This window comes from Melospiza georgiana, chromosome 1, assembly GCF_028018845.1.
Source record: "Melospiza georgiana isolate bMelGeo1 chromosome 1, bMelGeo1.pri, whole genome shotgun sequence".
Taxonomy (NCBI): Eukaryota; Metazoa; Chordata; class Aves; order Passeriformes; family Passerellidae; genus Melospiza; species Melospiza georgiana.
In genome coordinates, this window is record NC_080430.1 from 6,789,711 (window position 1) to 6,815,443 (window position 25,733).

At 41.3% G+C, this 25,733-nt stretch overlaps 1 protein-coding gene across 5 annotated transcripts in view; it reads right to left on the bottom strand.

Annotated features, from left to right (window-relative positions):
* The window catches only part of PRKAG2 (protein kinase AMP-activated non-catalytic subunit gamma 2), a 224,327-nt gene that overhangs the window by 18,894 nt on the left and 179,700 nt on the right, over nucleotides 1-25,733 (bottom strand). For all 5 annotated transcript variants that reach the window (XM_058038158.1, XM_058038167.1, XM_058038176.1 and 2 more), the window contains one exon: nucleotides 10,319-10,428. In XM_058038158.1, coding sequence (XP_057894141.1) covers nucleotides 10,319-10,428 — 110 coding nt within the window. The remainder of the gene's footprint in view (nucleotides 1-10,318; nucleotides 10,429-25,733) is intronic.

Genomic DNA, 25,733 nt, shown 5'->3' on the forward strand with positions numbered 1-25,733 from the left:
TAATAATGCCATTGGTTCTTAATGTTAAAGCTTGTCTCTTATTTAAGTGAGGTAATTACAAAGTAAAAACCATCTTCATTCTTATTTGCTAGAACTGCTTGCTCGTGCAAACAGATACTCATCCTGCAGTTTCTGTGGCTGACCAATTCCAGTTGCCCAAAGGACAGCCTGGTGGGCAGCCAAGCCCAGGGCTGTGGAGCTGGGCTTCTGTCCAGCACTTTGAGATGTTTCAGTGATGTTCATGCAGACAACACCCACAAAGACCTTGCTTTCTCATGATATATAGTTAGCAGCCTTTGAAGATCTCCACCAAGTCCCATCTCTGGACCTCCAACAGCGTTGTTAATTCTCCAGCCCACAGTGCTGGACTGGCCTGACCTCCACAAACCCATTGTTCAGCAGCCAGAGCCCATGGATTGCTGCTGTTCAACACCAAGGACAAACACTCTTTAAACAAAGCACTTTTGTTCTCATTAACCATGTCCTAACACACACAATGAGCCACTAAAAATGGGATTTATCCTCCCAAATTGAGTGGTTGTTCTGACATTTACCCTGACCTTGCACATCCACCCTGACTTCACAGCCTTCTACAGGGATTAAGCTGCATGCCACAGATGCCATCTCCCCCCACTAGGATGTCTACACACTTACAATTAGAAGAGCAATCCTACTTTGTGTGACTGTCTTCTCCAAGATTCTGCCCTTTAAGTAGAAGAGTCACATTTCAGCAATTAAATCCTGGCTATATCACAGATCACCTCAACAATTGCTGCTATTCCACTACAGTGAGCACAACAGGAACAAGCTTTTCTTACTACAGGAACTCATTACACTGTGAATATGCTGAATAAAAGAACAGACTAATTTAGGTTAGACACAGCCTCTGGAGGTCACTGTTCCTGCACACCATTCAAGCATTTCCACTGCAAGTCTGAAGGAGGACAAAGCCTCTTCCAATACAACAGTCACTACCAAGAAAGCAAGAGACCCAGACATAAAAATCCTGTTTACTAGGTAGAATGTTTAGAAAACCTTGTCCCTTACAGTCAGTGAGCTCCTAAAATAGCTGGATTACTGGGCAGTGAAACCCAGAATGCTGAATATATTTTTCTTCACTGCTGGGAAACACTGCAAGGGACACTCCTCCTTACCAGACACCAGGGATTTTACAAACCCTTGCAGAAATGCTCTCCCCAGCAAACATCTGTGAATGAGGGAACCACCTGAAAGGAAAACTGGGGATGAACTTGTTTCCAAAAATTCAGTGTCTGTACAACACTCATGTTTGTTTTACCAAACACTGTGTTGTGGAAACTGTAACTATGTCCATAAGTAACCAGGGGCCTCAGACTTGTCTTCCAGGACTGCCCCATAAGGCAAGGAGGGTGACTGCTGCTGTGGAAATATTTGACTTCATTTGCCTTGCAAAAAGATCCCCGTCCTTGACAAATGGTTGTGAGAAAAGAGCTGTCACAGTTCCTGGTGCTAAAGGGTCAGGGCAGAGCAGAGAATCCTACTGAGCTGAAAAACAACTCAACTCAGCACCACTGCCTTGTGACAACATTCACTGAAAAGGCTCAAAGGTGGCAGAAGTAAGAAACAAAGCTGTGGAACACCTTCAGGTATGCCAGAACCAAGCAGGAGGATGATGCAAATCATTGTTCAGTAGCATGGACAGCATTCAAAGGCCTGCCAGGACTTCTGTGCTGTGGCTGCCATCAAAAGGCAGGATGATAAATGTTTCTGTGTTTCACTGGATAAGCCAGCATCAGCCACTTGCCTGAAAGCCCCTAAGCAACCCCAGGAAATGTCTGTTTTATCAGATCACAACAGAAAGGAAGAAGCTCCTTCTTACAGTTTTTGGCACAGAGCTCCCATACAAGCAGTACCAGACCTAGCTGATTCCTGACATTTTTATCATCTCTGATTCCTGATGGATGGATGCTCTAAGTGATGTAGAACATTCACCATTTTCACTGGGTAAATTGACAAATTCCCAGCTTATTTTTATTCCAAACTATTTTTAAGGAGTACAAAACTAGAGAGGAGAAATACCTCCAAAAATACACATGCAGACCACAATATCAAACCCAAATCTTTCAAGCAGTCCCTGAGAAACAACCATCCTTCCTAGCATAACAAAGTACAAAGTCTGACATATGGTTGAAAGGAATTTACATGAAAAGGCATCCACTCTTAGCAGACTTGGTAAGAGTAGCTGAAGAACTAAAGGAGAAGGTTGGATTTCTACACCAATACACTCACATGGTTTTAAGTACCGTGGAGGATGGTTTCTTCTTGCAAAGGGGGAAAAGTTTTATAATTTCAAAGGAAAACAGCATTATCTCTATCTCCACAACATGAGCAGATGTGGCAAAGTCACTCCAGACACAGACTTTGTCCTCACTGTTAAGGACATGAAGGTGGAAGCAAAAGTTACTCTGAGAATTCCTTCTTAAGAGGCCAAACACTCTCATTTCAATAACTCTTACCAAGCAGGAAGACACACAGGTCTCTGTTGTAACAGGAAAATCATCAGGGCTCTGCTGCCACCTTTGTACAGCATAAAACCTGGGCAACCCACACTTTATTCCCTTGGTTCAAGAGTGTTTATGAGCCAAGACTCCTGAATGAGGCAACAGTTTCCAGCCAAACATAAACAGGACCGTGCTTCCTTAAGCAGCATGGCAAGTTCTCTGGCTGCCCAAATCCCAGCGAGTCTCCAAGAGAGGAGAAAGAAAAACCTTCTGCAGGTAAAGCTGATGGTCCTGCTCCATAAGACAGGTGTGTAACACATCAGCCCTGCTGCTCCCTCACATCACCAGGATTTCAGGCAGTGCTTCCTCTGCACGAGGCTGCAGCCTAAACAAAGCCCATGAAATATTATTTGGGAACATGTTATGAACATATTACTAAGTTGAAAATAAAACTTCGCCACAGAGCTCTTTGGACAGCCCTCCTCTTCCTTGCTGTTGGCATCACCTTCAAAGAATTTTTTCCTATGAGCTAAGCTGGAATACTCCTGCATTCATCCCTAGATCCCACAATTACCATCCTGATAATACAAAAGCAGAACAAGCTAAATATTCTCCAATTCCATAGGGCAATTTCACTTTGAAGCAATTCATATTGGGAAGCATACTTAACTTGCAATTCCTTTTTTTCTTCCCTTCAAACAAAGTTGTAATGCCCAATCCAGACATCCTTCCAAGTCACAGAGATCTACAGTCCTGTAAAGCAGCTACTTTGAAAAATTGAAATCTCTCTTCTGGGGTATTTATATAATTCAGTGTTTGTACAAATTGATTTGTCTGGAGAGACTAAACCTGTATGAAGAACAGAACCAAGCATCTCAGCATTGTGACTGCTATATTCAAATTCATTTTCCAATTATTTTTTCTTTGGTCTATGAATTTGTTAGGAGCATTTCTTTCTATAACAATAAAGACTTTCATCAAGGGACAAGCACTCCTGGACCATATCAAGTAGAATTTCCTCCTTTACCTTACCAAGTAGATTGGAGAAAACATTGGAAAAACCTGTTATTAACTGGGCAGCTACACTTGCTTCAACATCTGAAAAACCCCCACCAATAAACACTCACAATCAGGTCTTCTAGCTCAAATTCAAATTCCAGGTTGAATTTTGGAAAGCCTGTATGAAACCAGATCAAAAATTCATTTATCTTTTGCAGGTGAGGGAAAGGGAGCACTCCTGGGTAGAACATGCATTTCTTATCACCATAGCTGAGTAAAATTTAAGATGTGATGGTTTAATATCCTTCAGGGCCAAGCCAACCCCAGAAGTAACAGGTAGGGTCTCATCCTCAAGTTAAAACCATGCACATATTCTGGATTTCTCCCCCGGGAACAGGTGCCATGCCCACATGCAGAACTCCTCCCAACACCACATGCCCATGGAAAAGGCCCAGTCCAGCCAAAGGCACCAAACCAAGTCCTGCACTGATGCTCTGTGTCAGTGTGCCCAAACTGGAGCTTTCTGCTGCCAGATTTCACACCACAATGGGCCAAGAGGGAACGTCAGGTAAATCTGACAGGCAGAGCCAGTGGGATCAGAAGGGCACAGAAATTCCTTCACAAACTAAGATCTTATCCAAAAAGTGGTGATGGGGCAGAGAAGGCAGGAAGAATGATGTGTAACTTTCACTCAGACAAGCACAAACACCTCACCTACACCCTGGATAGAAATTTCTGTTTAAGTGACACTATCATTCCAGAAAGGAGCACTTCCTATTGATTTCGAGAGCTGCAGGAATTAAACTCCTATGCTTGTGTACCAGCAATAGGAGAAGCTCTGAAAAAACACAAGTCTTCCCATATGATGCTACTGATTCCAGCCTGATCTCAATGAAGGGAGCTTTTATGTGGCTGCTCCACTGCCTCAGCCCACATGCTGGTTAGCAGCTAAATTAGCTGATTCTCTTCCAGTTCTGTGGGCAGGGTAAGCAAGGAGGGGTATTCACACTGCCCAGAAATGCAGACAGCAGCAGCTCCATCAGGGAGAACCTCAGTGGCAGCTGAGGAACAGACAGGCAGCCCCTTTGTAGAGCTGTGTGACAGCAGAGCCAGAGTCTGCCCTGTGGCTCTGGGAGAAACCATCCTGGAGCATTATTCCTGGAAGCCTGATTTATCTCATTACCCTGGAGAGAGGCAACACCCCAGTCAAGAATGACCTGGAGAGAATCAGAATAATAAATCCATTTACTGAATAGTCAGCCCAAGGAAGAGAAATATAAATCCTCTTCCATTCTTCTAATGTTGAATCTATTGCATGCTCTGTAGAAGTTACAAGGTATTCTTACTGCCAGCTGATCAAATCACTAAAGAAGTTTCCAGAACATTGTTTAAATGGTTGTTTTTAGTTATGTGGTAGAAAATTATTTGAGCTCTTTACTAGACTGACATGTTCTGACAAAAGCCTGCATTGGTGATAACAACATCTGGTCCATTAACAACTTAGGTAATTCCATTAAACAGACAGGTTAAATAATTTAACCGAGTCACGCAAAGATTTCTTCTGCATACAGAAGGAAAAAGAAGGAAAGAGTCTTTAGGATTCTGAAAGCTTATTCTGATGACTGTTTCTACATAAACATGATTTCTATTAGTTTATGAAGAAGTGCTGGACAAATGCTTTAAAAACAGTTTCAAGGTCATGGTGAGCAAAAGCTACATATGTTTTATTATTAAGCCCCAAATTTACTTGTAACAGGTAAGACTAAAATTTACTCAACGATTAGATAGAGCTTTTGACCCAAAAAGAGCTTATGCAAACTCCACAGGACACAGCCACTACATTTGCTAGCAGAACATTCTTGGGACTAGAGATTGCTGCTTGATACAAAGCAGGGAATCCCCATCTAACACTCACCTTCTACATTACTCTGCAAGGGTTAATTGCTCTGTGCTAGAAAACAAGCTAATCCTTCTCATCTTTGTGTAGTCTGGGCAAAGCCACAACAAATTAATACATTTCTTTCAAGGTCAGACAAAAATCTGGCCTTAAGAAAGCTTTTGGAGTTAAGCTTCTGAGATTGCTATAAGCTAGGTAAGAGGCATTTCCTTAAAAAATGCTAATACAGTTCAGGATGGGGTGGGGAGGGAATGTATTGGCCTCTAGAAAAAACAGATGCATGCAGCAACAAGGAAAAACCAAAATCCCATTAGATTATGTTAGACAAAGTAACCTGGCAGACAGAATGTCAACAAAGTGTTGTATTTCATTCATCTTTTAGTTAATACAGGAATTGTTTTGTTTGCCACCAAAGGAAAAGATCAGGTTGCTGTGTCACTGTATGTACCTGACACAGGTCAAAACCAACAAAAAGAAAGGAAAGCCCTGGGTGTCCCCCCAGATCATCTACACCCCAAATGACAGTGCTCACATGCTGGGCTGAAGACACAAGCTGGTGACCAATAAATCTGAATTCAGCTCAGTGATTTCCTGAAGTCTATCATGAAGACAACCCAGAGCCATCTATATTTAGCATAATTAGAATGAAAAAGAACAGTCTTAGAGCAGTCCTTCCAGGGCAACCTCCCTAAAACCCCTCCTAGGGGCTGTGAAGGGTTTATCCTCCTGTTTACATCTCAGGAGATGTGTAAAAGATGAGAAAGTTTATCCACTCTGAGCTGTGCACTGTTGCAACTTGCCCAATTTCCCCATCATCCACAGAGTCAAATTTCCAGACTTCACAGGAAAGCTCATAACATCTAATTGTCTCCTGACTCCCTTCCTGGTCAGATCAGACTTTATGAAGTTGCTTTCATGTGTGCCAAGCCAAGACAGTATCTCCCCTGGGAAAAGCCAAAGGCAGAGCTTGTCACAAACAGGGAGCACTCGTGGGTCACAGGCAGGGAAAGGCACAGCCACGAAGCTCAGTATTATTCCATAAATATTTATGAGGAGCAAATAAGTATTAATAAACTGAAAAGGTGAAGGAACAGTCCACTGTCAGCCTAAATCAAGAAAACTGAGCCAGCAAGCATTTTCCCATCTGCCTCTTCAGGGCTCAGATGGGCCAGGCACCTCTCCAGGCAGGCAGGGCAGACAGATCCTGGTTTGGGGAAGCTCCAGGTGAAACCTCACAAAGGCAGACTGAGCAGGGCTCAGCACACTGCATTTATTCAGTGATGGCCAGCACAGGTGTGTAGCCACATTTCTCTTCACAGAGAAAAGCAAAGCACAACTCTTCCCAAGAATATTTCTGGGCTTCACATTCTCTGAACATCAGAGGAAGAAAACATAATTCTTTTTTGGAATGGAAAGAAAACACAATTTCTTTCAGAGATGAAAACACAGTATAATTTGCTGTGCCTGTGTTTGTGCAAAAGTAGAATGCAATATGGAGATAGTTTACCCAGAGTCATGGTATTTGGTTTCCTTGGCCTATCAGGGCCAAGAGTGTGTGTGGTGGCAGTAACAAAATTCAGCATAGTGTATACAGTTGTGTACAGAGTTAAGAACTTAACAGATCCAGTTTTAGATGTATAGAATAATACAGTATAATAAAGTAATTAGCCTTTAATATAGTATAATAAAGTAATTAATTAGCCCTCTGATATCAGTGGAGTGCTCCTCATCACTCCTCCTCTGTCAGGGCCCTTGCAGCATGGCCAGGGAGGTGCAGGAGCCCCAGCCCAGCTGTGACAGCCACGGGCAGTGACAGAGGACACAGAGGACACACAGCAGCCTGTGCTCTGCACACTACAGCACACAGGAGCTGCTGGAACCAAGCTCCCCACACCTTCTGACTGACACACAACAGGGCTCAAGAGGCTCTCAGCCCCTTCCTGCTCTTCATTAGCTGCTATTTCTGCTATTAAAGCTTTCCTTCTATTCACAGGGTAATGGCACCTCTGCCTTCCTTCTATTTCCAGGGTAAGGGCACCTCACCATCCCCTCTCTAAGGGCTAAAACAAGATTCCCTTTGAAACTTCACACTAATTCCCTCACAGACACTGAGACTAAATATTTACTTTTATGAATCAGTGTTGCTTCAGTGGTATGACTGGTGCCCTGTTATATAAGGGTAACATCTCCAATTTTCCCCCAACTAACAACAGGTTTAGAATACTTTCCAAAGTATCTCAGGAATCATTTTCCAGGGTGGGAACATGTGCTGTGTGCTGTGATCGCTGACCAGCAGAGGGAGATGGGACACTGTTCCCAAACAAAAATCCAAAAATCTGGAATCTTTCAAAGGATGCCATGAGAACACAACCCAGCTCCATTTTTTCTTCTTCCTCCACTGATGATTACTAACTTATACTAAGGGAGGCAAGAACTGAGCTCCTAAATTGTGTGCTTTAGTTCTAATATTAATAAAAACCTGAATTCAAATCACTGGAGAACTTTTTCAAGGCATCAGGTCTTTTTTCTTTTGGTGATGTTTTGTGTTTGTTTGTTTTTATATTAGTGAAACACTGATGTGGGTAGGAAAGAAACAGACCCAAGAAAGACAAATATTCATTTGAGAGGATTCATGGACACTGAAGAGTGTCAGTTTCAGAGCTGTGTTTTCAAAGTATGAACTGTTACAAAGTCCTGAGGTACAGGACAGTAAGTAATTTATACATTAAAAATTAAAATACAAGGAACAGTTTAGAAATTTTATTTGACCACCCTTATTGGGCTAATTCTCCAACATGTATTTATTCTGCTATTTTAGACAAATAAAAAAATGCTGCTCTATTTTCAAATTCCATACATGTTTGTGCACCAGCCACACCAATCAAACTGAATGACCACAATGTGTTTTGAAGACACTGATGGTGGCACATGAACACAGGGTTCCAGGTAAAGAGCTAAACAGAAATACTGAACAAAAGTATTTAAAAGACCTCCTAACAGTGTAGGCTTGGGAAGCATTCAGATCTCCCTTTTTAATGTTTTCTTAAATAGTTCTGTAAAACCTGCTAATAAGCTGGAAGATAGTGCCCATGCTGGAAGAGGACTCCTGGCTTTACAGTATTAATTTAATACTGTAAAGCATTAAAGTATTAAAAGCAAACTTTAATTTATAGAAAAGTTTATAACTTTATAAATTAAAAGTAATGCAAATGGATTAAATGTAATAATGCAAAGTCAAAAAAATGCAGTTCAGAGGGGGAAAAAAAAAGCTCCTCACCAGCAATACAAACTCAAGATTTGGTCCATATTTATTGTATACTAGAGTCTGAATGAACAACTCCAGACTTCCCTTCCACCACCACTGCTTTCAAATACCTGCAGAAGCAGACTGAGAATGAGACTCCAACATCACAGACTTTGTTCTCCTCTAGCTGTAAAATCCTCAGGGATGCCAAATAAGACAGGGGATTTTGGTGAAGTGCTGGTGGGAGGTTTTCCATCACCATTAAATCACCTATTCTCATTTATGGTGCAAACTCCCAAGGCTCACTCACTGACAGTTTCCCCAGGTGTTACCTCACACTGGCTCACCCCCTGGAGAGGAAACTCTCACTTCTTGATATCAACAGCATTTCCTCAGCACAGCTCCAGCAATGAAAACTGGTACCTGGCATGATGTCTTTCACCAAGAGATCTGGAGACTCCAAAAGGAATCAGTGGCCTGCCCCAATGGCCTCAGGATTAACTGGTAAATGGAATAAAGAACATTCATCTCTCCAACTGCAGCAGTGACCCAGAGGAGCACTGACAGTGCAGGTTGTACCAACTCCCAGCACAGTGTGGGGAAAAAATATCTTCTGGAATGAAAAGGAGGCCAACAGTCTTTGAGAAGAGCTGAAAGAGTGACAGTGAACCCCATCACCCTAAATCTGATTTTTCAGGTTAAAGAGATCTAATTTTTTTACTCAAGAGCTGACAGTCATCCTCTCTTTCAGGCAGAAGCAAGGAAACACTGCAGAACTTTCCCCTCTCTAAGACGGTGAAAAAGTCAATGTAGATTTTCCACCTTTCAGATCACAGCCCTCAATCCAGCACTCTGTACAATTATCTGATACACAAGATGGTTCTGTGAATGTTTTGGGACTGAGTATCTGTTACATGGCTGCCTCTGACTGTAGAAAGCTGAGGTCTGAGTAGCACATTCCAGACCAAAATTACTACATGGGCTTAGTTAAGTCAGAATTTGAGCATCTTTACAAGGAAAACCACACTGAAACAGCAAGAAACCAAAGCAAGCAAAAAAGTACCAATTGCAAAATCCAGGAAACAAAGAAAGCCACAGCTTTCTGCCACACTGCAGAACAGATTAGTCTGTTTCTATAGCAGGCAGCTAATGCCTTCTTTTGGCAAACAAACTCTTCAGACAGAGCCAAGAGTCTAGCAGATGATTTACTGATTAAATGCAAAATGAGAAGCTGAAAACAAAAATTTTCTGGAGAATGTAATAATTTGCATAATTAAGCCATCCATTTGAGCCCTAAACTGTCTTATCAGTACAGCAGGAACAGCCTCACAGCACCTGGGTACTCCTCAGCTGTTACAAGGATCTTACACCAAATGTCTTTATGAACACTCAGGTAACCATGAAGAAGCCAATATAATTTTGGGCTCATCTGAAATTTTGTTTTGTTAGATAAAGATTTCAACTGCAAACCAGGTGACATCCCCTCTTTCTGTTCTGCTAGGATGCCTTCCCCCAACTCCTCCTCTGGCACAACATGAAAGACACAGCAGAAACAATATAATTTTGTACAGTCAAAGCACAGCACGATGGCAGCGCTTCTCTTCAAGAGATCAAACTTCATTTAACAATCAGGAAACACTCATTAAAAAAAATAAAAATGAACTGCAAGCAAAGGCAGACTGAAAGGAGAATACTCACTTGTAGCGTAGTGTCGAAAACAACAAGCTTAGAGCTTGTTGGAACAATGTCATAACACTTGTGTGACCTCATGAATCGCACATAAATGTCACTTTCCGATTCTTCAAGTGCTGCAAGTAAAAACATTGTGTTGTTTTATTTAAGTAACCTTAAAAAAAATAGTAAAAAACCATGCCAAATCAACTGAACACCATTGTGCACAAGGACAACCCTAAAGCCAAACTCAAATTCACACTTTGAGATCTGGACAGACAGTCACAGGTTTGCACTCTGCATTTCAGACTCATCTTTCCTTTCAGATTAAACACAACAAAATGCATTGTTCTTCTTTGATGAGAAAGGACTTCCATGCTGAAGAGTTATACTCTCAAAAAATCTCTTTTTTTCCCCCTTAACAGCAACCTACAGGAACATGCATCTCAACACTGTTATATACAGAGGAAGACAGTCTGAAACTTGGGCTTGACTAACTCAAGCTCCTTAAATGAATATTTCTTGAATTTTTACCACTACCTGTTTCACATTTCACATAGCAATTTTCTATTTTCTAAAGAGGCAGCAGGCAAGTTCTGTAATCAGCTCCATTCTCTTCAGGCTACACAGAGCATCACAACTCCAACACTTTGTTTATAAAACCAGGCTCCATGTGGCTGGAATGGTTTTAGTGCTGCATGTCTGTAGCAAGGACATGCAATCTCATCCATATTACCTTAAATTTCTTTTGCACTTGTTCAGATGCATGTGCATACAACCCTCAGATCTGCTTAGCTACATTAATTTTTTCTTTTTTAAGCAGTTTGGCTCTATTCTTTCCTTTCAGGAGCAGGTAGCTAGAACTTGGTCAAGGATAATCTCCCCAAGAGACTGTACCCTTTAGACCCTGTAATAATTCCACAGTAACCTGGACATACATTACACTTTTGAAGAGCAAAATAAAAAAGTCAACAAATTAAAAAAAAAAAAACTTTAAATACCTACTGACCATTACAGAACTTCATAGCAGGGAGTTAAAAACCTCAAAATCCTCATTTGCTAGAATTGCTCAAAATCAGTTATCTTGCTCTGGATAAATTTTAATTTCCACCAAATGGCTCAGCACAGCCTTTTGGGCCCAAATTTACAGAATCAAAGCTGGATCTCCTCTGCAAGTGGTTGCTCCAGGATCCAGTATCTTCTGCACACTGAGCAAGTCATTAATTTCCTACTCCCATTACTCTTAAAATAAATAATTAAATAACTAATCAATAAGCCTGGTCTTTAGAAAGCCATGGTTGCTTCTACAATCCTAAGCGCAGTCCCAAGAGCCCTTAAAATAAATAACTAAATAAATAATCAGTAAGCCTGGTCTTTAGAAACCCATGGTTGCTTCTACAATCCTAAATGCAGTCCCAAGAGCCCTTATTTACTTCAATCTCAAGTTTGTAAACAATTAAGATACTACAGGTAGAAACAAGCATAGGAACACCTCAAATTCCACCAGAACAGTGGAATCACCATCCCTGGACATGTTCAAAAATTGTGTGGATGTGGCACTTGGGGACATGGGATGGTGGACACGGTGTTAACAGTGGGACTGGATGATCTTAAGAGGTTTTTTCCAACCTAAATGATTCAATGGTTCTATAAACCACAAAACAATCAGCTGAGAAAATGAACCCTCTCAGAGCACATCATGGCTCCACAGAGTCTTGCCAACTCACTAACAATTTTTAAATGCATCAGGGTAAGCACAGTAACTGTGAGCCAGAACAATTCCACCAGGGGAGGCTGCTCATGGCAGCCACAGCCAGGAACTCTCACCAGCACAGTGAAGGTGTGCCCATAAACCCTTCCCACACATTCCCACCCTCCAAACAACTTCAGCTGGACCTCAACACTCCCCACCCAGATGCAAAGGAATGGTTAAATGTTATCTCACCTTGTGCTGCCTTCCAGCTCAGGGGAGACACCACAAAGGGACTGCTTCCCTTTAATTTTAACTGCAAAACTACTATTAAAAATATTCAGAAGCATGAGATAGCCATCTGTGAGCACTGTTAACACCCCTGTAAATAGCTAGGAAACTCTAGCAGGATCTGGACAAGATCAAATTGTCCAGCTGGAACTCAGGTTTATTTCCACAGATCCTTATACCATAAGTAAGTACAATGCACCACTTTATTATTTACTAACTAAACATGCAAACATCAGCAGCTCTGATTTAACTCTCATGTCCTACACAACTCCATCAAGTGCCATTGGAAAGGATATTTGAGACCTTCTAACACCTTCAGCTACCTGGGAATGCTCAGCAGCTGCCACAGCCCGATGCCTTGTGCAGGTACTGTAGATTATGTGTATATTATGTACATACACAGCTGTTTAATAGAGAAAAAAGTCTCCCAAATCTAAGGCTCAGCACATCTCAGGGATGCACTCACACCCTGCACAGGGAGGGCATAATCCTCTTTACAGTTTCTCTCCCCTTCCAGTGCTTTGTGTTGTATCCAAGCATTACTGTGCTGCAAATGTAACTGATCAAATTAGAACACCTTCATCTCCATGAGAATATTTCTACTTTATTACCTGCTCAGTCTCTTGTTCCAGTCTTATTTGGTGGCCTCCAGGAGGGTTTGGTGACCCTGGCAGGGTTTGGTGGCCTTCAGGAGGAATTGGTGGCCCCAAGGAGGTTTTGCTGACTGCCCAACCCTGCCAGGGCCAACAAACCCTCCTGGCAGCTACCAAACTTCTCCAGGGTCACCAAACTCTTAGGGGCCACCAAACTCTGCCAGGGCCACAAAAAATGCCAGGGCTACCAAACCTTCCTGGGGGCAACCAAATATATTCTCCCATTCATTAATTCTGCAGCCTCTGCAGCACCTGCCAAGCAGTATTTCCTTTGGAAGGACATGGACAGATCCCTCCTGGCCTGACTTACAACCTCCTCATCTCTGATCTGCACCCGAGATGCTCTGCCCAGCATGCAGGAGATGTGAGCACAGAGCTGCCTCCAGCCAAAGCTCAGCTCCCCACTCTCATCCCTGCAGATCAGCTGCCTCACAGAGCAGATTCCCAGCAGGAGGCATCTGAATCTAGAGCAGATCAGGAGGAGAAGAACCCCCTAATAAGCAGCTGAATGTGTTTCTGTGGGGGTGCACACTCATGCAAGCTGATCTCCTGAAGATTCATCTGCAAGTTATTCTGCAAGTGGACAGTGCCCATTTTTGCCCAGAAGGCAAAAATATCCAAACTCCCAGCGCTGTTTTTTGTGATTTTTAATAGAAAACAACCTGGAAGGTTACAAATAAACCCTGTCAGACAGCTGAAGTTGAGCACCTTGTCATACAGGCTTTTACAGAGGAAATTCTCTACACTGGCATTTTATTTGCTCCTACTGTCAGAGATCCTTTAAATAGTTAAAAATCAATCTATTTGTATTTTTACCACTCTGCTCCTCAATCTTATTCACCAAAATGATTTTTACTTTCTCCCCTTCTCCCACCCTTCACTACAAAATGGGACACGCTTTTGTTTTTTATTTCAGCCAGTAGATGTTATTTACAAGAGCATCATAGCTCTTTTTTTTTTTTTTTTTTTTTGGGACAGATTAATTATTCATCAATACTGACTCAGATTGCAGTGGGACTCAGTACAAAGCATAATTCTCTATTCAGAGAGCTCTAAGGTAGAACTACATTCTGAACACTCAAGAATGACACAGAAACTTCTGCAGCATTGCTGAAGCCATTTCCTCAGATCCACTGAACAGATCCTTCAGTTTCACTCATGCCTTTGCCTGGGTGATTTCCTCTCAGAAATGCAGGATGATTTCCTGCAGGGTGATTTCCTCTCAGAATTTCAAGATCTTTAAAAGCAGGAAAAAAGAAGAGGAAAAAACAACAACAAAAAAAAGAAGTGCCTGCAGATGAAGAATAGGAATGTAACATCAACACTCATGGAAAAGCTTCCAAATACTGCAACATAAAAACCTAAAGTTCCTCAGAAGTGTCTACTGCAAGCCACAGGCTCCATTTCTGGGCTGTGTTTCTATTGGGGTGGCCCAACAAGATCCTGGACCAAAAATGCTTCCTGATCTCAACAATACAACATCAGGAACTCTCCTACTGTATTTTATGTTTCAGCTGTGTTATGCTCCTGGTATCCAGCCACATTTCAAGTTCATTCATTGGTTCCAGGAGTATTTGGCAGAAAGACACAGGTTCCACAGAGCCTGGGTTTTCTCACCTTCTTCAAAGTGTTAGTTCCACCACAGCAGCTCCCCATAGCACCCCTGTCCTTATGGCCAGATTGAGGGCTGGGACCTCTGGCAACTCTCAATCATTTGAAGAACTCAAACTAAAGAGCCTAAACCTTGTTACTAACCTAAACAACTGCTAGTATAACTGACTTCTCAAAGTTTCACATGAAATTAATGGCCAAATTTTAAAGGCCCTTTAAAAAGTAAGGGAAAACAGCAGAGAGAAGTATGCAAAATAGACACTCAGCTAACTGCCTAGCCTGGTGAACAGCTTGCAGGAAGACAGAAACCACAAATATACACAGTAATTGCACCATTCTGCCTGATTTTTTAATAAGAATCAGTACGGAAACCATACAATTTAAAAAGCTTAAGAATTCTCTTAGAGCAGCAGGAGCTGTGCTGGGCACTCCCAGCCCTACTTTTCACCTTGACTATTGGCATAATCATCTCCCCCCAGCCAGGTCCAACAGATAAAAGGAAATGAGGAAGTAGAAAAGTAGTTTTGTGATGTTCTCACTTGTACTAAGCCACCTAGCTAGGGGAAAACACATTTTATTTTCTGTTACTGCACACACACATATCTGCACTTCAGGGCACTCCATGCCATATTCTATTTTACAAGTTGCATGATATGCTGAATATCAAATTTCAGATGCCAGAGAATGAAAATATTAAAGACCAAAGATTTTTTCATCACAATGTTTATTATGGAACTGATCCAACAGCAAAACATTAAGTCAAATTTATCAGTGTAATTATACTGATAAACTTTATTGAACGGTGCTATGCCAAAGTACTCTATACTAGTCTGACATGTATATATAAACACACACACATATTTATATATCTCCTGCCCTTTCCTTACATTAGAATCTACCCAGGACGATGACAGCACCCACAGCAAAGATCAGCTTAGATGTGCCAAGTGCTGCCAGAAGACACCAGGGTGAGCAATCACTTCAATAAGCCAGGACAAGTCACCCTCTCTCCCTCCTGTTACAGATAACCCTTGGCAGAGAATACAACAGGTAAAAGACATCATTAACCTTGTAAATTGTTTTTCTCACTGTGGTTTTATCTGAAAGCTGTCACAAAAACTGGCTTTAAAGTTTCTGATAACTCCTGGTCTGAATTTACTGAAGGAGTTCCTTAATATCCCTGAAAACCTCCCACACAGCTTTCACAGTGCTGGAGATTGTAGGAGTTCCAGCACAAGTCACTAACACAACACAGATCTGGAAAGGAACATCCACAGTGGATACAGCTCATCCACTCCAAGAGCAACAGTGACACCACTCAGAAGGAGCCATGAACTATTCCTGACCACCAGGACCTGGAACACAGCTTTTAAAGGAAATAGGGGCACCTGAATGATGCAGGGTCTCAAGAATAATGATCTCGTTATCAAATGTCCAGGTAGGATTTGATCAGCATTCCTCAGCAAAGGGACAGACAAAACCAGATTCATCCAGTAATTGCTGTGTACAGGATGCTGCTGTGATCATGAGCAAGAGCTTTTCTTCAGCCTGCCTTCTGCAAGACAAATATTTAGCAGGTTTTTAGCTAGGTTTGAATGCTTCACAAATTAAAATGTACATGGTATATCCAGTGAAAAGCTTGGGAACCAAGGGGCTGGCAGAGAACTGCAAGAAACTGCAATTTTGTACAGAATAACACTAAGGGGGCATGACTGCTCAGTCTGCTGAAGAGCCAAGAACACTGGAAACTGTGGACAAGAAACCAGACACCAGAAGCTGAATCAATGTCAGACTTAGTAGGAAGAGAATACTAACATAATTTAAGAAGGGCAAGCAGGGGAGAAAAGAAGCACTGTAGTGCTGTATCATTTTCTGTATCTGATTTCTGTTTATTCATGAGGAAACTTATCTCAGAAAAAGAAAAAAAACACCACCAAACTAACCATCCATGTAATCAGCCACAGGGTAAGACTGAATGGTAAAAAAAGAGAGAAAGAGCAGGAAAAGATGGTCACAGGAATACCCATTCTATGAGGCAGGAGATAAATCACAGAACCAGAGAATATCCTCAATGGAAAGGGACCCACAAGGGACCCACAGAGTCCAGCTCTTGGCTCTACACAGGACAACCCCTAAATTTTTAGAACATGCTTGACAAAACTTTGTTGCTGAGATGGCAGCCAAGACTAGCAATGTACTATTGCCAATTATACAGGGAAAAAAACAAACAGGTTTACAGTTCAATATAAAGGAAATAATATGATGATACTGTTAGAAGTTGACAACTCCATCACAAGCTGAAAGGCTTTTGAATGCAAGGAACAGGAAGAAAGGATGTAGAGACAGAAACAAGACTTTATTTTAAAGCTCTCTGCAGTTCTCAGAAAGAAAAATATTCTGGAAGACCACACATTGAAGTTACACAGTAGCATTATTCATGCAGCCACGGGCTATAGGGCATGGATGTTGCAGATTGAACATTTCCCACCCTCATCTAAAGGAATGCCTGAACTGGCATTTGGATAATGATTACAGCAAGTTTGCAGATGGAAGAAACCCTGATACAAAGAAGTGATAGGAAATGTATCTGGAGATCAGTACCAGGAGCTTCTTCAGAGTTCCAACATTAATTCAGTTGTATATTACAGCATGGATATATGATGTGACAGAGGAAAGGGACTTCAAAAAGAAGTGTGAGCACACAGGAACTACAATAGAGTAAGTGAGCTCTCCCTTGCTAACTGCACCTCATCCTGCAAACAGGAAGAGAGTCTAGAAGCACAGAAAATAAGAGAGGAAAACAGGTACATGAGCAGATAAATAACAGTGAATAGAGAAGTAAATGTGCTGTGCTGTTACTCAGGTCTTCAGACAAAGGATAATTCTTCTAGTAACAGTAACAAGCTAAAAGAAACCAGAACACATCTTTAATAACTATATGCAGAATTGCTTAAGACACTTTAAAACATAACCTTCACTATTGTGTGCACCTACCTTTATTTTTTTTTTTTTTGCACACATTTTAGTGTTTGCTGAATTCCAGAGTCAGTGCAACTGTTCAGTCACTTTGGATCAGCAAGGTAATTGAGATGTTTTCTCCCCTTGTCACAAGGAGTTGCTTCATGCAGAGACAGCAGGTTATTATGTGTGTAAACAGGAGTCAGCCCAGCTAAAAACAACCATTCCTCAACTGCAACTTCATGAAGGAGAAGCTATACTACCAGTCTGCAGGAAAGCCAAACAAATTCAAACCCAGTCAGAATTCTTAGGAGTATTGAAGCAAGTTACTAAAACCAGTGCATTTGTAAGCACCAACAAAGGCAGCTCAACAAAAGCAAAGAAAAAAGTCAACACAACTGTATCAGGAACAGTTCACACTAACTAATTTTTACCCAGAATAAAATGATCAACTGGATGAAAAAGAAGGAAGACACAAAATAGAAATAATAGTAAAAAAAAATAAAAATCACAGCATGCCAGAGACTCTAATTTTAAAGCAAGCATGGATATCACTGCATGAGGAGAAGACAGAGTAGAGTCACCTCATGGCAGCTGCCTAACAAGCAATCCCAGCTGCAGCAAAACTAGAAATATAATATTTTTTATTGGGTTTGCAAGACTGGATGACAACTGTATGTTTTCAACAAGCCATGGACTCCAGTTCAAACCCTTCCCCAAGCTGGAACATTTCCAAGGCTCACCTCATGCAAATCAGGGAGTGCAGAATGGCAATGCAAGCTCACACTGCAGGACCTGACATTTCTACAACTCACCCTGGAAGTGTTTTCATCAGTAGTTTGATACTTCCTATTACAACAGAGTATCAGGGGATCGAGACTTGATTTTATTCAACATTCTCTTTAGTGATCTTCAAAACATGAACAGACCACACTTTAAAGAGCTTGCAGTAAGAGCTTGAAATGGTTGCAAAACTTAAAACTTCACAGTATCTTCACAGAACAGTTCAGACTAATTTTTACCCAGAATAAAATGATCAACTGGATGAAAAAGAAGGAAGACACAAAATAAAAATAATATCTTAAAAAAATCACAGCATGCTAGAGACACTAATTTTAAAGCAAGCATGGATATCACTGCATGAGGAGAAGACAGAGTAGAATCACCTCATGGCAGCTGCCTAACAAGCAATCCCAGCTGCAGCAAAACTAGATATGCTTTCAGTTCAGTGGGTTTGCAAGACTGGATGACAACTGTATGTTTCTAACAAGCCATGGACTCCAGTTCAAACCCTTCCCCAAGCTGGAACATTTGCAAGGCTCACCTCATGCAAATCAGGGAGTGCAGAATGGCAATGCAAGCTCACACTGCAGGACCTGACATTTCTACAACTCACCCTGGAAGTGTTTTCATCAGTAGTTTGATACTTCCCATTACAACAGAGTATCAGGGGATCAAGACTTGATTTTATTCAACATTCTCTTTAGTGATCTTCAAAACAGGAACAGACCACACTTTAAAGAGCTTGTAGTAAGAGCTTGAAATGGTTGCAAAACTTAAGACTTCACAGTATCTTCAAACTGAATTTAGAAGTAGATTTGAGATAGAACAATTTTTAAGGAAATACCAAAATCTGCAAGAAACACTCAATTGGAAGAGTGCAAATTATGGAGTAACTAAACACCACCACTGCTGAGAGAGAAGTAACTTGTTATTAACTTAATTTGCTACAGAAGTAAAGAAGAAAAGGCAGTTTGCTTAAACAAAACAATAGGCAAACAAAAAAACCACCACAGGTGCTGGAGAGCCATTAATGCATTCCACAAGCTGGTCAGACTGAACAAAGCAACCAAAGGACACTGCACAAGCTCCTTCCTTAAAGGTCCCAAACAGGGAATGAGACAAGTGTCTCCACATCCTGCTCAGAACAAAACTATTATTAGTTTTTGACAATACTTCAAAAGATCCACTTTGCTGGTTTTGAGGTTTAGATACCTACATGTCCTCAAATTCCAGCACTACCTAAGACTTGGAAGAGAAAAGTGATACAAACAATTGTTTGAAACAGTGAGAGATTTGGATTGTTTTGCAGTCTTACATTCACAGCACACTTCAAAACCCTGCCCTGAATTTTGTTTCTCGTTACTGGTGTTGGTTAAGTCCTGGTAACTGGGCTAAGTTAACACTTCTGTTTTACTGCAGCTCTCTACTGGCAGTGTGGATAAGCAAACTATTATTGTGAGATTTGAGACAGACAAAAAAAGTGATGGGCAGCTTAAGAAACTCTACATTCCTGAGCTAATCATAGTAACTCTGAAGTTCCTTGTCCAGGCAGGCAGAGAAACTTCTTTTATTTGTGTACAAGCAAGAGCTGCCTTGTTTAGGACCTAACTGGTAAACAGCACCATAAACCCAACTGAATCCTTTTGAAAATAATTTTGAAACAGCTCTGTATCTCTTAAATCAACTGTTGGTCGAAGGTCTGTGCTTTGAGAAAAGCATCACTGTGGTTTTGTGAATAAAGGTAGCAACTTCAGCCTGCAACCTTAATGCTTCTAGGATTTTCACCACAACAAAGAATAAGCTGACCTGAAGAATTTTCTAAACCATGTTCAAGATTTTCCCTTGACAACAGGCACTACCATTTTCCCCTAAGCATCCCAAACAAAGATCTAAATTAAGATGTCGCCTGTCTGGAATGTGGGCCTGCTCTTCGAGATTGTGAGACACGAAAGGCAAGAAACTAAAAATGGCATTAAACTTCTGAATATTAATATCAGCAACCACTCTGGGCAGAGCTGGACTCAAGGGAACTTTAAGGTATGTGATTAATGAGAGAATAAGCCAGCCTGTATCTCGGCTGCAAGATTAGTCAACAATTTGAATTTTTGCTGTATCTTTAAAACAAGCCCAAGTCCTACTAGATACACAGTTTGCACAAACTTTTAGAAAAGAAACAGTCATTTAAGTCTTCTAGGAATTAGTTTAAGATCAAACCTAAACATGCAGCTTAACCAAAACATTAAATCACACAACAAGCACTTTCAAAATGAGCACACAGCATCTTCACAAGCTGCAGCCATATCCCCAGTGAACAGGGCAAATATTTAATCTGGGGGCAATCTTCCACTGAAGACTAAACCCAAAGGGTCAATGCTTTAAGGAGAAATACTTCTTTTAAGACTTCAGCCATAAGGACTTTGGACTGTGCTTGCTGGAGAAATAGTTTTGTGAAGTCTAATAAATTGCTGGTCTCAAATCCTAATTACTTACAACATCTAAAGTTGAAGCTTTTAATAATTAGGTATTTACATTTTCATTTCTCTCTAATTTGCCCTTGCAGATTTCTTCTCCTTCCCTCCCTATGCATGCCAACACCTTCTAAACAGCTATTATTGGCATTTCTTATAAAAATTTATGAGTCTGTATGCACACTTTATTAGGCTATTGAGTGTTCTGTTCCAATATACCACTTAGGAGATTTACCTACAGCAGGTGTAGCTTGAAGCTACACAGAGAAAGAACCAAGAGCTCTGGAACTCAAGCAGGTGACATCCAACACACATTCAATGTATTCAGAAACAGTTTTCTGGAACCCATTTTACAGGAATTACTGATTTTTTTTCTATTAAACCACAGATAAACTGCAGCTCTTCCCAAAGCTTGATGTACATCAGGTCTATATAGACCTCATGTCTACACAGAGCAGCACTGGAGTTTTTGAGGGGTTCTTTTTGCCTGATTTTTTCCCAGGAACTGACTCAGAATTATACTAGAGAAGTTCAAGCAAGGCTGTGGCAGGAGAGACCCATGGAACTGCTTGTGTAGAGCAGAGCACTCACCTTCTGCACTCTGGCTTTCAGAGACTTCTATCCAAGGCAGCCACACCATCCCTGGCTGTGAGTGATCACCCTCCACCCTGAACTGAGCCAAAGCACTGAATCTATGCCACAACCCATCCACAGTACCTGTGCTGGAAGTCAGAATACTGTTTTAAAGCTCTTATAGGAAGAGTTTATATCCATTTATTGTTGTGCCAATGTTCTCAATTTAATTTTTCTCTTCATTTAATTTCATTTAATTATCCCCTTCCCATCCCTTCTAGGATATTTTCATGCATGCAGTGTTATCACATCACTTCTTGGTTTTCCTTTTACTGACTTAAATGAGTAAAGCCTTATGGCTTCCTCAAAAATGGCCTTTTTCTATGCTCATCTCAGTTTGTTCTCTTCTCCAGCAGCTCAGACATCTCTTTTTTTCTCTCTGTCTTTACATCAGTAGAAATTCAAAATAAACAGCAGAAAAGAATGGCAGTGTGAGGGACTGGTAGGAAAAAAACCCCTTTTTCATTCTATTTCTTAAAATGCCCAGTGTCATAACTAAATACTCTGTCACAATACAAAGAGAAAAGGAAAATAATATAATAACATTGTAAAAAAACCAAACCAAACAAAAAAACCCCACAACACAACTTAAAAAACACCCTAAAAAAGACCAAAAGAAAATCACATCACAAGTAAAACCAGTGGTCTATAGCACAGGAAAATTGCTTTTAGACAAAATGTAGGAGTACCATTAACCTCTGCCACAGTCAAAATTGGTAAAATCACCCAACTGGTTCACTGAAAAAGTGAAATCCATAAAAAAATTGAGTAGAGGAGGAAAGAACCTAAAACCAAATTAGTTGTATTCAAACAGTATTCAGAAGCTGCCTTAAAGATATTCACAACGTACTCAAAAACCTTTTAGATGTGGCCCACTCTTAGAAGGACAAGGTAATTTAAGCTTCACAAAGTTCCATCTAGGTGCCAAGCTGGATGCCTAAAAGACAAATTCGACTTTGCTCTAACATAGTCAGGCTTGTATTAAACTGCTTTGGCTTTATGTTAGTCCCAGCCATTAGTGCAACCCTTCCACAGAAGGATTTTCCCCTGAACTGTCAGATTTTCCATTTGTCAGTCTCCTGTACTCATAGAGGAGCTACAGTAAAGCCCACCACAGCAGGCACCCAAGGCAAACAGTCTCAGCATGGAGAGGAATATTTTGTTTCAAGATACAAGAACTGCTCTGAAAAACAATACCATGAACTCCTGCACTTACACTTGAAGTGCATTTCTTCATGTTTCAAACTCAACTACTTCCCCAAACCCATGCAATGCTAATAGAGCTGTACATTCTGGAAACTAAAAATATTCAAACCAACAAAGTACCTGCAGACAGGTCACTGCTACCCAAAGACCAAGCTGCTACACAAACAGCAGAACTGGTGTCAGTGTCATGAGTGAGGCTCCAAACACTGTGACCATGCACCCCCAAGTTATCAAAACCACAGTGCCCTTCACTGAAAGCCCTGTCCTACAGAACACCCACATCTGCTGCAGATGATTAATAAGCAGAAATATTTAAGATTGTTTAGCAACAGTTAGATTGAGCCAACTGATGCAAACATTCTGCTGTCATTCCTGTCACCACTGGCATCACTTCAGCTCAAACCAAGTCACCTGCATGCAGAACTCAGCCATGCCCCAAGGCAGGAGGTTTTCCAAGAGCACTGACTTGATCAGCCAAATTTAACAGCAGAAAGTGTCAAACCACCAGGACAATGATCCTGTTCCATCTGCACTGTCCTGCCTATGAATGTGCAGGGCATTAAAGGAGTCAGTTGGATGGAACATTGGAGACCATCCCCCAGAAAGTTTCTTAAGGGAAGGACTCTGTAATCACCCTTCTCCATGAGTCACAGATAAGTAACAAACAGCATTTTGGAGTCACCTACAAGGCCACACTGACACTGTCACATCTTCCAGGTCTATCCTTGCTCAAGCACAAGACACTGAACTCAGTAACTCTAAAGCAGGAAATTGAGATGATATTGGCCAAAGTCTTCAACCTCCTATGAAGCAGTTGTTTAGCAGCCCCACCACCAAACCAGGCAGCTTCAGGACAAGGGAGGCTCTGCAGGGAAGCTCTTCAGAGCTGATGTTTGTCCCTCTGGAGCACACACAAGTGGCAGCAGCAGCAGGAGTGGCTGGTAAAGGTGATTAAATCAGCCCTTGTCCATCAGACACTCACACACATGCAATGTCACTCAGGTGTAAGAGTAAACCTCATTGTCCCAATGTTTCTCAGGGACAGCTGCTGGCCAAGAGTGGCTTTCACCTGGGAGATAAATGTCTGCAAACCATGCAGGTGCACAGCTGGGCAGGACACAATGGGCCCCAACACTTCCTCCCTGCAGCTTTGCCAAAGCAATTACCTGGAATTGCTGCCATGGTAAGCAGCATTTGCTAGGAAGTCCCAGCCACTTGTTTCCATAAACAAGTTAGGGAAAATACATGTTTTCACCACATTAAAATTTTATGAAAGCTTTCTCATCAAGAAGCTCCTGCATCCCTCTAGACCCAAAGCAGAGTTCTGAAGCATGCCCTGTGTATTTTTTGCTATATTCAAACATCACTTCCCAGATGGGTAAAGCTTAAAAATTTTTGCTTCCTGAGAAAGACTGCAAACTTTAGCTGCTAAATGGGTTATTTCCTAGTCAAGCCAGAGTAGGGCTTTGCTCACTGTAAGGCTAAATACCATGTTAAGAATAAGACACTTGTATCCTCTGTAGGAGAAGGTAAACAGGACTGTGGGGACACAGTGGGCACTGGGCTGGCATGAACGCCCTGCAATACTTGCCCAAGATAAAGACTCATGTGTGGATCACAGGAGCAGCCCTCCCTGAGGACAGCAAAACTTCCAACATCTTCTCTTGCACTGCTTAAGGAAGCTTTGTACTTTTAGTTATGTATCACTTTATACTTCATTTTCATTTTTAAATATGAGAATGGAAGTTTCCTGGGGCAAAAAAATCATATATGGTGTTTCTATACAACCAACTGGAAGGCAAAGGACAAGGGTGCCTAGGACAGTGCAGCACTCAATCATGATTTCTTGTATAAACTAATAAAGCTGAACATCCACATACTCCTGATATGTTGTTCTTTAACAGCTTTGTAAAGTACATCACAGGAAAGACTGTATGAAATCCATTAATAACAATTAGCATCTCTGCTTAACAACTTTTTACTGTGTTCACTCAGGATTCTAAACTATGTAAAATTTAATACAAAACATCCCCTTATCACTGTCACCATGTCCCTTGGTATCTCAAAGCACATCTTGAGGGCAAAATTCAGTTTCTATGTGCCAGAGAACATCAGCTTAAACAATCACATAATGAATGTTTATTAGAAATTAATTACAGTTGCAAAACAATGGCTTAACTTTACCACCTCCTAACCCAAGCACTTGATCCTTCAGCCTTAACAAGGAAACAAAACCCAACCTGCCTATTAACATGCATTTTATTACAAGCTCTTTTAATTATTTTAGCCCCAGAGTGACATCTGTTTTCATGCCTTGATTCAGATATTCACTTGACAGTGGGAGGCTGGCAGGCAGGAAGAGGTCAAGAAATGATTTTTAATAAGGCACAGTAAGGAAACCTGCAGAGCAGGGAAGGAATGACCCCAGACACAAGAGCAGTGAGGATGCAATTACTGGTGGGAGTTATTTCAGGAGACAGCCAGCAAGGGACAGGTAACAGAAGAGAGTGAGATGAAGGCCAGAGCACTGCTAGGAGAGATTCCTCTCTAGAGCAAACTGTTTATCCAGTGTCTGAAAGCTGCTTTGTGCAACAGCCCAGAGAAGGAGAGAGCCCAAGAGGGAGCACATCAGTCCCATGACGCTGATGCTGCAACTGCTGCACAACTCTGCAGAATTCCCTCTCTCCACACCAGGAACTGAGCACAGACACAGCACAACCCTGCAGTTAAATGAGCTCTGCAGAAAACACCTCCAAAAGGGGTTTGCAGATGCTACAGAGAAGTAGTTAATTCTGCTTTCAGCAGCTACTACTGCATTACTCAAGGTGAGCAGAAGAAGAGAGTAACATGGATGAGAGACAGCATTGCAACAAAACTGGTTTGTAAAATAACATTCTAAAACCATACCCACTGAATCCATACACCTGACAGGCATCTATTTGCCACCCTAACCCAGTTTCTCCTCTCAGAGCACAGGTAGATGTTAGAACACAACCATTTATGGAATTCCAGCTTAACAAAATAAAGCTTGGAAGTGTAAATCATTAACTAAAGTCCTTTCTTATATTAGATCTTCAGAATAATTTCTCCATGTCCTTTTACAAGCTCATCATATCATCCATAAAAGAAAACCCAGAACCACTCCTGAC